Consider the following 16058-nt stretch of genomic DNA (forward strand, 5'->3'; position numbering starts at 1 on the left):
TGGTACTGTAGGTCTACTCTTACTTAGTTTGAATGCTAAGATTCAGATTATTTTCATGAAACTTAACAGGCATGGTGAATTCACCACCAGTTTCAAGTTGAACACTATCATTTAATGATTCCTATTTATGGGTTGGGGTTTTCCTGTAAGTATTGTAAAACAGCAATTAGAATAATATTATTGAAATGGCTTTACAAATCCAACTTCATTGCCACTGACTTATTATGGGTTTACAAACACACAATACTATGAATATGGGGGCGGAATGCTTTTTCCTTTTTAGCTGTGATTAGGAACCAACAGGCCTTGAAATTGTACTTCATGTTATAGATACCCTATAGTTGCAGCAGGCTCTTAGAAAAGCAAAAGCTTTCCCTTTTTAGGATGATAACAGCCTTTACCAGAGTCTACTGATGAGAATAACTGTCCTTTTCAGAGGACAACTGAGCTCTGATGGGCCCAGACTTTGCCTGCGTCTCAAATGGCCCCCTATTCCTTCCATAGTGCACTACTTTGACCAGAGCTCCTTTGGCCCTCGTCAAAAGTAGTGCACTATGTCGGGAATAAAATGCCATTTGAGACTTTGTGTTGTATAATGGGTGTCAAAAGCATTACTGTACGACGGTTGATGAATGAGAGAGCAGGAATATAAATTAAGTCAAACACTACACTACATAATTTCCCTCACATACTTACCACGCAAATCTTCTGAAGCTTGAAATGTGTATTTTCCATTAAGGACACTACATATCAAAGTACACCTAAATAATTTAGTGGGGACATTTTTATAGACAAATAATACAGGGAGAATTGGTTGTTGTCTGCTGAGAGGTACATCGGTGATGAGGTATTTTGGAACTTTTAAAACCATATTTTTCTGCTCCTTCTCGAAAAAACACACACACACACACACACACACACACACACACACACACACCAAGGCTGTTCTGAAGTACTAGAGGTTACCTGTTATCGTGCGGGAAAGAAAGAAATAACAGAGAATCTTTTCCAATATATTTCTGATTGCAATAGCTTTCAAACAAAAAGCTGGTCGATTTGTGAATTAAAAAAACACAGTTTTTCTCTTGTTTGAAGTAACTCCACACAAAGAGCTTAGAGGTTGAGAGGCAAACACAAGCAAAACAAAAGATCCAAAAACAGTGGTCAAAACATTTCACATCTATTACACACACAAACTTTGCGGTCATGTTGACATGGGCACTGGACAACATAGCCATGAACATACTAAATATACAGAAATATTCATCTCCCTCCAAATGAAGAAAAAAACAACCTTAACATTGTGTTCGTATCCAGAACAAATCAAACTTAACATTGTGTTCATATCCAGAACAAATCAAACTTAACATTGTGTTCATATCCAGAACAAATCAACCTTAACATTGTGTTCATATCCAGAACAAATCAACTTTAACATTGTGTTCATATCCAGAACAAATCAAACTTAACATTGTGTTCATATCCAGAACAAATCAAACTTAACATTGTGTTCATATCCAGAACAAATCAACCTTAACATTGTGTTCATATCCAGAACAAATCAAACTTAACATTGTGTTCATATCCAGAACAAATCAAACTTAACATTGTGTTCATATCCAGAACAAATCAACCTTAACATTGTGTTCATATCCAGAACAAATCAACCTTAACATTGTGTTCATATCCAGAACAAATCAAACTTAACATTGTGTTCATATCCAGAACAAATCAACCTTAACATTGTGTTCATATCCAGAACAAATCAAACTTAACATTGTGTTCATATCCAGAACAAATCAACCTTAACATTGTGTTCATATCCAGAACAAATCAACCTTAACATTGTGTTCATATCCAGAACAAATCAAACTTAACATTGTGTTCATATCCAGAACAAATCAACCTTAACATTGTGTTCATATCCAGAACAAATCAAACTTAACATTGTGTTCATATCCAGAACAAATAACCTTAACATTGTGTTCATATCCAGAACAAATCAAACTTAAAATATGGATGGATCAAAACCTTTCTAAATCATCTATAAGAATGCACAGTAGTTAACACCTTCTCTGATATCAGACAGAATGAGCTCTTAGGGCTCTATTTAATCTGGATCGCTGAAGCCTTACAGAATGAGCTCTTAGGGCTCTATTTAATCTGTATCGCTGAAGCCTTACAGAATGAGCTCTTAGGGCTCTATTTAATCTGTATCGCTGAAGCCTTACAGAATGAGCTCTTAGGGCTCCATTTAATCGGGATCGCTGAAGCCTTACAGAATGCGCACTAGAAATGTAAAGGTAATTTCCGATTGAGGAAACATTTCCTTTACATTTCAATCGCTCTGTAACGCCGAACTTCCTCAATCCAAATTGAATAGAGCCTATTGAGACCTCATCTAATGGCCTTCTCCCATTTCAAACTGATTGTCTCTGTCTCTTCCATGATGGCCCAACAACAGCAAAGACATTGGATTCAGTATAAACATTGGCATAAGTGTAAAGATTTATTTGATCTTGGCCTAATAGGAATTGAAGCTGTAAAATAAATTAGATTGGCACAATAAGTGTGACAGGGTCTAAGGTAAGATAAGCTTGATTGTCCCCAAAGAAAGATGTGTCTTAGGCATTCAAATCCAGACTCGTCTGCTATGGGTCTGGGCACCTGAGGCCTCATGTATAAATTGTTTGAGATGTATAAATCATATTGTTGCTGTGGATTTCGTTGTATGCACAATTTAGGATTAAATATAGATAAAAAAGGTGTTATAAATGACTCCCCTCGGCTGTCCTCGGTACCCTACTAAAGTCTTGGTATATATCTAGCATAGTGCTCTACTCTTAGAAATAAAGGTGCTATCTAGAACCTAAAAGGGTTCTTTGGCTGTCCCCATAAGAGAACCTGTTGAAAAAAACGTTTTGGGTTATACCTTTCCACTGAGGGTTCTACATGGAACCCAAAAGGTCTCTACATGGAACCAAAAAGGGTTCTATGGGGACAGCAGAAGAACCCTTATGGAACTCTTTTTTCCTAAGTGTCCACTATATCCAGATCAGAGCTGTTCTTAGTTTCTGAAAGTCCCCTGGAGATAAATCATAGCAGATGTCTATCTTTAAACACCATTAATGTGAAGATGGGAATAATTTAAACATCAGAAGGCCCCAAGGCTCATGCATCACTAGCTCCATTTACACACTGATAAACATGAACACACACACACACACGCTCGCACACACACACGCTCGCACACACATCTTTACTCAATACAAAACAGTATTTCAATGGTTTAGATTGGTTTTCCATGTGTCTAATTTAGGAATCTTATGGTTGCGCAACCTACAAAGGAATACATTTGAGAGTAGGTGGAGATGAGGATTTCTGAGAAACAAAAGGTAAATAATAGTTATAACCCCACTTAAGATATCTCTTGAGATTCTGTTTCCATTCCTGACTCCCTAGGACAGCCTTTGTGACATAAAAGCAAAATCCCACTCCTAGAAATTAGCCTGGGCTAGCAGATTGGCTAAGAGCAAGGGATTCCACACTACTCAATTCAGATATTCTGCGCTACTGATTAAATTGACCCCTGATTGAAATGCCTCAAAGACTTTCATTTAGGATCTAAGGGCATAATAATCTATGGGCATAATATAGGTGTATGAAAATAAACAGTGAATGAAAATACACTGTATTATTCACACAAGAAAAATGACAACAGAATCTTTCAAATAGCCCTCAATCAGAATGATTTTCTTCACATTTGACAGATTCTGTACACTAGAAGGATGCTATTTCAAGGTAATTATGTTTTCAATATAGATAATTGCCTGGGGAAACGAGGGTTTTACATGGAAACATCTTCCATAGGCCTAGATTGTCAAGACTTTTCTTTTAAAAAGGGTATATTGTTATTGTTTTTATGATTATTTTTGCAGGTAACCATACTGTTTTTTCTTCTCTCCTCCCTCTCTACTCATAACTGATATGACATAGAGAAAATCATTTCACCATATTGGAATGGCTTTCATTTAAGCACAAAACATCAAATAACGCTTATTGTGGAGTCCTAGAAGCTTCACATTAGACCTTTTGGCAAATGGACACGTCAAACAAAATACAGACTATTTCACTGAAAATATTCTCAAGAGAATGAGCGGTGTGACAAACACACCGCTAGCACAGTCAGCAGCTGTAAGCAGTCTGGAGGAGCTCGCTAGCTTCACGAAACAGACAGAAAGTGTTTAAAGAGCAAGTCGTTGGCAAGGAAAAAAAACATTTAGTCATAAAAAATTAAATCCTCTAAAACACACTTTGACACTTTTAAAGTGAAAGTGGGAAACCATTATTTACAGGATTCCAGAACTTAGGCACAGGGAGCCTTTTAAACCATTGACCTCGTGTCGCCATGGACAAACACACATGCACTGTGCTGTCCGACAGTATGTGACCTTCAGGGGATCTCTTCAGTGTTGGATTCAGTTCACACAGAGCATGCCTCTCATACGGGCAGCCCACCCCACACACCCTTTGGTATAGGCAAAGCAACAATACAGTTTCATCATCACCATTAGCATCATCATCTTCATCATCATTATAATAATCATCATAGTCATTCTAATTATCATCATCATCATCAACAACCTTAACATTCCCATGATGTGTTAAGTCCCACAGATAGCAGCTTTAGGACGCGCCACATTTCAAACGCGGCTCCCGTTTCATGTACTGTATATCTTAGTGTTTTTAATAAGCAGCCATAGCAGCAGCAATGTCATGTAAATGAAGCATCAGCCATCATTGGCCAATTCATGGGAGAGATATCACTGTCCAGACACACACTGTCTTCTCCTTCACAGTCTGGGGCTGAACCCACCAGTTCTATCTATGAAATGTGGAACTGCGGCGGGATATTAGAGAAACGTCTCCATCTTGGTTCCTCTATTAATTCTACTCTCCTCCGACACTCAGACTGCCTCCCGCTTGTCAGGCGTACGTCTCCCCTGTCTTAAGAGCCACCAGCTCAGAGTCCTCAGAGGTGTGTCTGCCGTTTAAGTGTTCGCTGTTGCAGTCGTGGTGGTACATGAAGGCGGGCACCTCAGTGATGGATGTGGCTGTGTAGGAGGTAGAGCGCATGGAGCAGTGGTCCCTCCGTCTCTGACCCCACTGGGCCTTGTACTGAATCCATTGTCGCTTCAGAGCCGCCTGGACCTGAGAAAAAGGGACATTCAGATTATAAACTGTATTCTCTAATGGGTGAGTAAACATGCAAACGCATAAACACACACATAGAGAGAGGGTACAACCATATTTAGCTACTCTTGGAGGACAATGGAAGTACATTTCATAAAAGCTTCTTTATGAATTAAATCAATGCATTTCAGCTGTTGCCTTCATCAGGGTTTTACAGACTCATTAGGCAGGGACAGGTGCATAAAACAAATACACATAGCCTGTTTGTACCTCACTGTCATCACACAGCCTTTTTTTCACCAAAGAAAACAAGTGATAGACAACAATACAGATATAAACAAATTAAATAAAGTGTGCAGGTGTGGTTGGAAACCCAAGGGCTGATTTGAAAACCACAAATCTATATAGTTTACAATTGGCTCATTCATCCCCCTCCTCTCCCCTGTAACTATTCCCCAGGTCGTTGCTGCAAATGAGAACGTGTTCTCAGTCAACTTACCTGGTAAAATAACGGTAAAATAAATAAATAAATATACAGTCATGTGAAAAAGTAAGTACATCCACTGGAAAGTATTATTTATACATGTTTTTAACATTTTTGAACACATGGATATGAGCTCAATTCCCACCACATTCATTGACAAAGGTAACCCAGTATAACAAATCACCCCCAAAAATGTTTGGGAAAATGTTATGGAATTAAATAAACAAAAATGCATTTTCCTTATGCAGAAAAAGTTAGTACACCCCTACCTTTACCATCACATTAAATGGCTAAAATTAGAATCAGGTGCACCAAAACAGGTGCAAATGATTACAAAATAATTAGACAGAAATTAAGGAGGGTCCAGCCTTCCATAAAGATTAGAAACTTGGTCTGGTTTGGTCTTAACCATATGGGTGTGTGGTAATACGTCATGCCAAGATCAAATGACCTACCCGAGGCCCTCAGAAGAAATATTATTGATGCTTGTGAGTCTGGGAGGGGTTACAAATCCATTTCCAAGCAATTCTAAGTACATCATTACACTGTCCGACGGCTCATCTACAAATGGGAGAAAATTCCAGACCACAGGCAATATACCTAGGACAGGTCGTCCCACCAAATTCAGTCCAAGAGTTGACCCGAAAAACACTTATAGAAGTCTCTAAAAAACCCAGGGTAACATCAAGGGATCTACAGACCTCTCTTGTCCCAATCAATGTCGAAGTGCTTGAGTCAACTGTCAGAAAGAGACTGCACAAGCGTGGCCTACATGGGAGGTCAGGAAGGAGGAAGCCTCTGCTCTCAAAAAATAATATCAAGACACAACTGACGTTTGCCAGACAACACCTGGGTAAAGACCAAGACTACTGGCACAATATGCTCTGGACAGATGAGTCAAAGGTAGAGTTGTTTGGCCGCAATGCCAGACGCCATGTTTGGCGAAAACGAAACACTGCCTTTGAACAGAAAAACCTCATACCAACCGTAAAGCATGGAGGTGGTGGCATTATGGTTTGGGGCTGCCTCAGGGCCTGGCCAACTTGCCATCATTGAGTCAACTATGAATTCTATAATGTACCAGATAATTCTTGAGAAGCATATGAGGCCATCTGCCAAAAAGCTGAACTGAACATGGATCTTGCAACAGGACAAAGATCCAAAAGCAAAGCTACAACAGAATGGCTGAAAAAGAAGAAATGGAGGGTTATGGAGTCAAAGCCCAATTCCTATCGAAATGCTGTGGGGGGACTGGAAGTGGGACGTGCATGCAAGAAAGCTCTCGAACATGACACAATTTAAGTAGTACTGTAATGAAGAGTGGGCAAAAATTCCTCCCAGTCGATGTAAGAGACTGATCGACAGTTACAAGAAACGGCTACATTATGTTATTTCAGCCAAAGGGGGCAACAGAAGCTATTGAAGCTAGAGTGTACTTCTTTTTTCTGCACTATGGAATTGCATTTCAGTAGATTTTTTTAATGAATAAATAATTGCAAAGTATAATCTTTCAGTGTCATTTGTTAAAATAGTGTAATGACCCGGCTGGGTCATAAAGGGAAAAGAGACGGACTCTAGGTGTGCAGGTCAGAACACAGGTTTATTCATAAACTGGGCTATTGTTCCGGCCACAACCCACGCCGCTAAATGCCGAACGTACACAATGTTACCCTGTCGGGTCAAGAGTCACTCTCATAGGAACAGATCAAGGCACGAACAGAAGAGAGAGAACAATGAGACAGTAATCCCTATTTATGCATTTCCAAATCCCGCGGTATTACCCATCATACCCCCCCAACCTTTCCATCTGTCCTGACATATTCAACCCCTGCTAGTAGCCATGAGAACAATAACACACCCACAAACACAGAACACAATACCGGGTCGTTACATAGCCCCCCCCTTTCTAAACCCTAGCCCCTAGGGTTACACAACAAAATCCTTAAAACGACCCGGAGGTCGCATCAGTCTCTTGGGCCTCCCCGTGACTCTCAGCGGTGGCCCCCCAGAACGCTCCTCTGCCCCAATGTCATTTCCAGCGCCCTCCGAAGAAGCAGCCCCCTCCCCAGGCTCAGGTTGTGCTAGAGTCTCCTCGTTAGACTGTTCCCGTGGGCTCACATCAGAGCCCTCACTCCCATTCCCTACCGTTTTCCTCCCTCTGTAGGGTGCCAATCGATCCCGGTGGACCACCACCTTCCTGCTCCGTGGGGGAACCTCCACCCGGTACGTCACCTCCCCCACTCTCTCTATCACCAGACACGGCCCCACCCATGCACTGTCCAGCTTTGGGCACCGCCCCTTCTTGCGCGTGGGGTTGTGAAGCCACACACATTCTCCCGCTCCAAAGTGCCTCCCCCTAGCGCGCGAGTCGTAGTGGCGCTTTTGGCGCACCCCTGCGTTTTCGAGTTGCTCTCTTGCGAAGGTGTGAGCCGCTTCTAACCGGTTCTGCAGACGACACACATAGTTCGGGCCAGGCAAAACCCCGTCGTCATTATCAGGAGGGTGGCCAAACGTTAGTTCGGCTGGGGTGCGCAACTCACGACCTAACATTAGTAGTGCTGGGGAGCACGCAGTCGATTCTTGAACAGCCGACCTACACGCCATAAGAATAAACGGTAAGTGGGTGTCCCAATCTCTCTGGTGTTTTGAGGTAACGATGGCCAGCTGCTGTGCTAATGTTCTGTTAAATCTTTCCACCAACCCATCGCTCTGCGGGTGAAGCGGAGTAGTGCGCGTCTTCTCCGCGCCCAACCGTCTACACAACTCTGAGAACACCCGTGACTCGAAGTTTCTTCCCTGGTCGCTGTGAATAGACTGTGGCACCCCAAACCGACTGATTATTCCCCCCACCAACGCATCAGCTATTGTCCCCGCCTCCTGGTCTGGGAGAGCGTAAGCCTCCGGCCACTTGGTGAAGTAGTCCATGGCGGTTAGAATCCACCTGTTACCGCTGTCTGTGGTTGGAAACGGCCCTACTATGTCTACCCCCAGTCTCTCCATGGGCTCCCCTACTGGGAATTGTTGTAGGAGGGCGTGTGACTGACCTGGAGGTCCTTTTTTAGCAGCACACTCGTCGCACTGCCTACAAAAGTCCTCAACATCCCTCCTGTGCCTTGCCCAATAGAAGCCTTTACGCATGCGCTTTAACGTTTTGGAGACCCCAAAATGCCCTGCGCCTACTCCCCCATGAAGCTGCTGTAACACGCTCCCCTGCAGCCTTTTGGGCACCACTACCTGCCACGTAATTTCTCCAGTCGCTGGCTTTTTCCACCCCCTCTGGAGCACTCCCTCAGCCACTCTAAGGACTGTGAATTTAGCCCACAGTCCTTTGGTGACTGGTGATAGAGGGGCTACTTCCCCCCACGGCGGTCGTCTTCTCTCTTCCACCCACCGCAGCACAGGACGCAGCTCTGCGTCCTCCTCCTGGCGACGCCTCCACTCCCCAACGTCCACAGCCTCAAGCTCCCGGCACTCTGTCACACTCAGCTGACTCACCGTGGCGGTGACTCCCTCCTCCCTGCACAGTTCTCTCTCTCGCTCCACCCGTTTGGCGCAGTACCCACAGCCATCCTCAGCACACGGGCGGCGGGACAAGGCGTCTGCATTGCTGTGGCGAAGGCCGGCTCTGTGCTCCACCTGGAAGTCGTAGGGTTGTAGCTCCTCCAGCCAGCGGGCAATCTGACCCTCTGGCTCTTTGAAGGAGAGAAGCCACTGCAGGGCGGAGTGATCCGTCCGGACCACAAACGGCAGGCCCCCCAGGTAGTACTTGAAATGGCGTACTGCTGCCACGACAGCCAAAAGCTCTCTCCTTGTCACGCAGTAGCGTTTTTCAGCCTTATCAAAAGTCCTGCTGTAATAAGCTACTACGTGTTCCCCATCAGGACCCCGCTGAGCCAGCACAGCCCCCAACCCCTCATTGCTTGCGTCGGTGTCCAGGATGAACGGACGGTTCGGGTCTGGTGAGGCCAGGACAGGGGCCTCCATCAGGGCCCGTTTGAGGGCCTCAAACGCCCGCTGGTGCTCTTCGGTCCACTGAAAAACAGTGTCCTCCTTGAGTAGCTGGTTCAAAGGAGCCGCTATCCCCGCAAACCCCTTCACAAACCTACGATAGTAGGATGCCAGTCCCAGGAAGCTCTTAACCTCTTTTTTTCCCCCTGGAACTGGCCACCCCCTCACAGCCTCTACTTTGTCTGGCATCGTGCTGATGCCCTCACCACCCAGCTGATGCCCCAGGAACGCCACCTCCCTTTGCATGAAATGGCACTTTCCCGGATGTAATTTTAGCCCCGCCCCCGAGATTCTCTCCAACACTCGCCTAATTGCCCCCAGTGCCCCCTCAAACGATGTGCCGTGCACCAATATGTCGTCTAGGTACACAACACACTCGTCTCTCGGAACCCCCGCCAGCACTCTGTCCATGAGCCTCTCAAAGGTGGCAGGAGCATTACAGAGCCCGAAGCACAGCACCTTGAACTGCCAATGGCCCCTATCTGTGGAGAAGGCCGTTTTTTCACGTGCCCCTGGCGAGAGGGGCACCTGCCAGTAGCCACTGCGCAGATCAAGGGAGGAGAACCACGAGGACCCTCTCACGTGGTCTAGCGACTCATCAATCCTCGGTAGGGGATAAGAGTCTTTAGTGGTGACAGAATTTAGGCCCCTGTAGTCAACACAAAACCTAAGTTTACCCCCTTTCTTAGGCACCATGACGACCGGCGCGGACCATGGGCTATCTGATGGCTCAATGAAATCAGCCCGCAACATGTCAACAATAGCTGTGTCTGCTGCTTCCCTCCTGGCAAGGGGAATACGACGGGGCCGAATTTTAATGGGTCGGGCGTCCCCAGTGTCTATTTCGTGCTGAACTAGGTGCGTTTGTCCTACCTCATCTTCCCCCCAAGCGAAGCTATCTTTAAAGTCCAACAGCAGCTGCTTTAACTGTCTCTGTTGTCCCTCATCCAGACCCTGACAGTTCTTCAGCCACACAGCCTCGACGGCGTCGATAGCTTCCTCCTTCCCCCCGTCGGGCTGATGGGTTGAAGGGGCCAGTGTGTTTTGGGCTACTGGGCTGCCTGTGCTTGCACCATGATGGGGAGTGAAGGCCGTCGCCGCCGGAGACAGCTGCTGGGATGGCACAACGACCAAGGGAGCAGCCGGGATGACCGGTGGAGTTTCTGCAAGCTTGGAGGAAGACGGAGGAACAGCCCTGCCCCCTGCTGGCCCTCCCGAAGGCGACATTCCCACTGTGGGCCCCCCCGACAGCCTCAAAGTACCTGACGCTAAGTCCAACTGAGCCCCACAGTTTTTCAAAAAGTCCATTCCCAGTATACAGGGGTCCTGCACCGCTGCTACCCACACCGGACACCCCACAGTTCTCCCCCCCACAGTCACAGATAGCTGACACTTCCCTAACATGGGGGCTAGCTCCCCCGTGACAGTCCGTAGCTGGACATGGGTCGGCTCCACCCGCACCCCAACAGGTAGTATGTCTGGTCTCACCAGGGTTACTGTAGAGCCCGTGTCGACCAGGGCCAAACATTCCACCCCCTCTACCTTGACGACGACATTGCAGAAGTCCCCAACGGTGGTACGTCCCACCACAACTACCGGACTAGGAAACACGGCGGCAGCTACACCCTGGGGGAGCAGGACCCCACCCTCTTGTCTGCGCTGCTGGGTACCTCCTTTGCTTACAGTGGGTTCGGGGGCGGGGGGGTGGATCCGCGCTGCCCCCTGCGCGAGAACCCGTTGTCGTTTCCCTGGTGACGGGGGAATCTGCCACACTCCCGCTGAATGTGGCCAGGTTGGCCACAACCCCAGCAGACAATAGGAGTTGAGCTGACACTGCGACGTTGCCTTGAGCCCCTCTCCATGACAAGCGAAGCAGTCTTGACCAGCCCGCCCAACTCGTCAACCCACTCTGGCTTTGTGACCCCTGGCACCCCAGCCACCGCTGCTCTCACCTCTGGTTGACTGGTGACTTCCACTCTCACTCCCTCACCCCAGATCAGCTCCCTCTTCCTGGCTATCTCCACTGCAGCCTGCAGAGATGGTGGGTCCGCCATCTGAACATGCTTACCCAGTTCGGTGGAAGAGAGCGCTCTAATAAAACTGTCCCGTGCCAGCTCGTCTTGCACCCCAATCGGCATAGTTGCATAAGCCCGCCTGGTCAGGCTCAGAATACCACTTGCCAACGCCTTTAATGATTCCCCCTGAAGTCTCTTTTTGTTACACAGTTCAATACGCAGCATGTTGGGCTGCGCGTCGCTGCCGAAACGGCCCCCCAATGCCTCCACTAGCGCACCGTAGTCGCCCCTATCGCCCGGGGCTAGCGTTAGCAGGCATTCCGACGCCTCCTCCGCCAGGCTCAGGGCAAGCTGTAACGCTTTCGTCTCGTCAGACCACCTCCCGGCTCTAGCCAACAACTCGAATTGAGTGAAAAAAACTTCCCATTTACCTTGTCCATTGAACTTTGGTAGTTTAGCCGCTACCGTGGCTAATGGCAATAGGTCGCCGCCATCTCTGTTTACCTTAGCAGGCCCAGCCATTTCCGCACCCGGTGACGTCGATATCCCCGTCGCCGTGACGTCAGCTCTCGAGCGATGCGAAGGAAAACCCGCCAGTTCTGCCATCTTGCTGACTGACAATTTAACTCCCGCCATGTGGCTCTCCAGCTTCCCTACGGCAGTCGCCGCCTGACCCTCCCGACCGGGTACCCCCGAGCCCACAACGGACACTTTGTCCGACTCTTCCTTAATTTTCCGCCTCGCCCCAAGCGACATGACCGTAGATGCGAGTCACGCTAAAGCCAACCCGGCCTATACTGAACAGCTAACTCGCCTAGTCACGATCCCGTAGTTCGAAAGCACTTCTGACACCAATGTAATGACCCGGCTGGGTCATAAAGGGAAAAGAGACGGACTCTAGGTGTGCAGGTCAGAACACAGGTTTATTCATAAACTGGGCTATTGTTCCGGCCACAACCCACGCCGCTAAATGCCGAACGTACACAATGTTACCCTGTCGGGTCAAGAGTCACTCTCATAGGAACAGATCAAGGCACGAACAGAAGAGAGAGAACAATGAGACAGTAATCCCTATTTATGCATTTCCAAATCCCGCGGTATTACCCATCATACCCCCCCAACCTTTCCATCCGTCCTGACATATTCAACCCCTGCTAGTAGCCATGAGAACAATAACACACCCACAAACACAGAACACAATACCGGGTCGTTACAATAGGTTACCTTTATCTGTCAATAGTGTTGAAGTGAAGATTACATATTCATCTGTCCAAATATGTAAAAAAAGAAAGAAAATAAATACTTTCCAGGGGGTGTACTTACTTTTTCACAAGACTGAACATAAGTACAAAAATAAAAACGTTTATTAAAACAGATAAATAGTAGGTTTTATAAGTGTATAAATTAATTGATCAGTAATTACGAAGAAAAAAAATTATATTATGGAACGCCATTTGGTTCTTTGCGTGTCAAAAAAGATGCACGTCAAATAACACTATTCTATTGTAGAATGGTGTGTGTGCTGAATTTCCACGTGCAAGCAGTGATGCCAATTTAGCAATTTTAATGCTAGATTTAGGAACTTTTCAGACTACCCTGGCAACTTTTTTTCAAACAGCACCTAGCAACAAATTTAGCTATTTTTAAAAATGTATTTGGAACTTTAAGCAACTTTCGAAAAGTGACTCAAACGCTGAAATGCACGTATTCTAAATGACACACGCGATTTTCTTTGTCACACACTCAGTCGCAACACACGTGCCTGGCTGCAAAAGTGCATTGTGAGTGACGTCACCAGCAGGCGTTCAGCTCGCGCACAGGCAGCAGCAGGCCAGCAGCAATTTCAACAAATTGCAAATCATTTGTTGGTTGACTGCAGCAGCAGTAATGTATGGGTTCGGCGAGCGAAACACAATGAATATAGTTGGTCATGAATGTTTGATCTTGAACAGAACTTACAACATCAATCAACATGTCTCAATCAAAATTGTACAGAAAATAGTGGGAGTCTGTACCTGAACAAATGTCAAATCATATTTTTTGCCGAGATGGCCAGTCAATTTGAGTAACGTTATTGTGTATTCTACGTAATGACGCAGTTTTACGTTATCACGCAATGACATCACAACGTCATTTAGCAACTTTAGCAACAAATCAACCTGCCTCTAGCAACTTACCCTGAAAATTGGTTGGCAACACTGCAGTATATTTAGCGAGTATTCAGACCCCTCTAGCGACACATTTTTTTAAAAAAGCGACTAGCGACAAATCTAGCGACTTTTTCGGATGTTATTGGAGACTTTTAGATAGTCTGACGTGAAAGCACATATCGTTCTTACTCTTCTCAACGAGCAGCCCCGTCCCCACCCGCGGCCCAGTCCTCGCGCAGCAGTCCCTCCCAGCTGCAGTCAGAGCAGGAGATGTTCACCCCTCCGCATACAGACAGCAAATTAATCGCAAATGCGGGAACCCGCCGCTGACTGATCCCGCCCTGGCTTACATTCAGGGCGGGATGTAAATGTAAAAAATAAAAATTGAGTAACTGCCAGTGTCTCTTTTGGGTCACTTTTGCCGGTCCCAAGCCGGGATAAAGGAGGAGGGTTGGAATTGTGACATTAAAAAAACAAGAAGAAGAAAGTTCATTTGTAGTTCTAAACATATTTAGGGTGTTTTTTACTCACATTTTGTCTCTCCCACGATGTTATTCCTCTCTTCTACATCGTCCATCACAATTATATGCACGTAACCAATTATGCAAATTAGGCGATGGCGTCATTTAGTGACTTCTAGCGACTTTTAGGACAGCCAATAGCTACTTTCCTTACTGAGGAGTTGGCAACACTGCGTGCAAGCCAAGCGCCACTAGTACTTATCAGTAGGACTGTCAAAGCTGTACAAAAGTCTGCAAACAAGCACACACCGGCCACGAACGATGTTTCGCCACACTCGCATTAACATCTGCTAACCATGTGTATGTGACCAATACAATTTTATTTGTTCACAATACCGCATTGGTAATAAGGCATTATTTGTTTGAACGCTACTTCTGGGGTAGCTGCGTACCTAGCTAGCACCAATACAACCAGCCTGAAAACAATGACCAGTAGAAACTGCAGTTATTTTCATTATTCTTAGCAATGATTTAGGAATCCTTGTGAGTAAGTATTAGCTACTTGTTGTTCGCCTATTGAAATTGAACTTCAGTTCATGAAAATAAATAACTAGCCAACTACTTAACCGTGTTGCCAAAAGCTAATGTTATAAACAGCCAGCTAGCTTCATCGGACTAGTAAGGCTTGACCGGACCGGGTTGTGTTGTGAAGCTAGGCACAATAAGTCTTGGGGATCAATGAAATGTGGGTATCAATCTACCCAATACCCAATATATTTTTTCCCAACGCCCTCCTCAGACTTATCAGACTCCAAAACATCCACGCAGTATTGTTTTTCCTCGGGAATAATGTTAAATACACATAGTAGGTTGACAATAAATGTGTCTCAATTCAGTTGTTTCAGAGACCCGCAATAAGAGCTAACTTAAAAGAAATTATATATATATATATTTTTTTATTACCAATTACCAAAAGTCTGTATACATACAGTACGTACATAAATAGACACTTATAACATATGCTAGGGGGTACAACAAATTACAAATTATACACAATAAGAGCTAACTGTTACAACGCTAATGTTCTCTGCATGTCACTGAGTAGACTGATACCCCATATCATTGATCCACAATCCATAGGTAAGGCTGTACAGTGAAATAAGTACGCCCCCAATGCAATTCTAAAGTATAATACATCCAGCGTGATTTCAACAGATTTTTGTAAAATTAACAAATTATTGTCTTTTGTTGATTTTATATAACAACATTCCAAACTCGTTTAGCATGATCTATTAAATTATGGCATAATTCTACTATTTGTATTAATTTGCATCACTGTCAATAATTTACTTTTATTTTGAAGGCTAAGCGCAAAGTCCAGTATTGTGGCTAATCCTTATTGTGGCTAGCTTCACATAGAGGGTCCGACCACCATTAATCAAATAAGAACTGTTTTATAAATTAGGGTTATTTTAGATGATGACACCTAGCTATATAGTTAGATAGCTAACTATAGCTATCGAGACAGATGATGTCGTTTTGCCATGTTTTTGGGGAAGAACATGGCATCCATCAGCTAACGATCTTTTTTTATGACCAGCACATTAGGTGCGCGAGACAACTTTAACAGCGTCATAGCAAACGTGTCGATGAATCGTTGTGACATGGAATACGACTGATAGTGTAATCAATGTGTAACAACTACGTAAAAAATGTATGAACGCGTTAAATTATTATGTGACGTGCA

At 45.2% G+C, this 16058-nt stretch overlaps 1 protein-coding gene across 3 annotated transcripts in view; it reads right to left on the reverse strand.

Annotated features, from left to right (window-relative positions):
• Positions 1-1000: 1000 nt before the first annotated feature.
• Positions 1001-16058, reverse strand: part of LOC129830831 (calcitonin gene-related peptide type 1 receptor-like) — a 98262-nt gene continuing 83204 nt past the window's right edge. For all 3 annotated transcript variants that reach the window (XM_055893597.1, XM_055893596.1, XM_055893598.1), the window contains one exon: positions 1001-5211. In XM_055893597.1, coding sequence (XP_055749572.1) covers positions 4987-5211 — 225 coding nt within the window. In that variant the 3' untranslated portion in view covers positions 1001-4986. The remainder of the gene's footprint in view (positions 5212-16058) is intronic.

The sequence above is a fragment of the Salvelinus fontinalis genome, chromosome 32 (assembly GCF_029448725.1).
Source record: "Salvelinus fontinalis isolate EN_2023a chromosome 32, ASM2944872v1, whole genome shotgun sequence".
NCBI lineage: Eukaryota > Metazoa > Chordata > Actinopteri > Salmoniformes > Salmonidae > Salvelinus > Salvelinus fontinalis.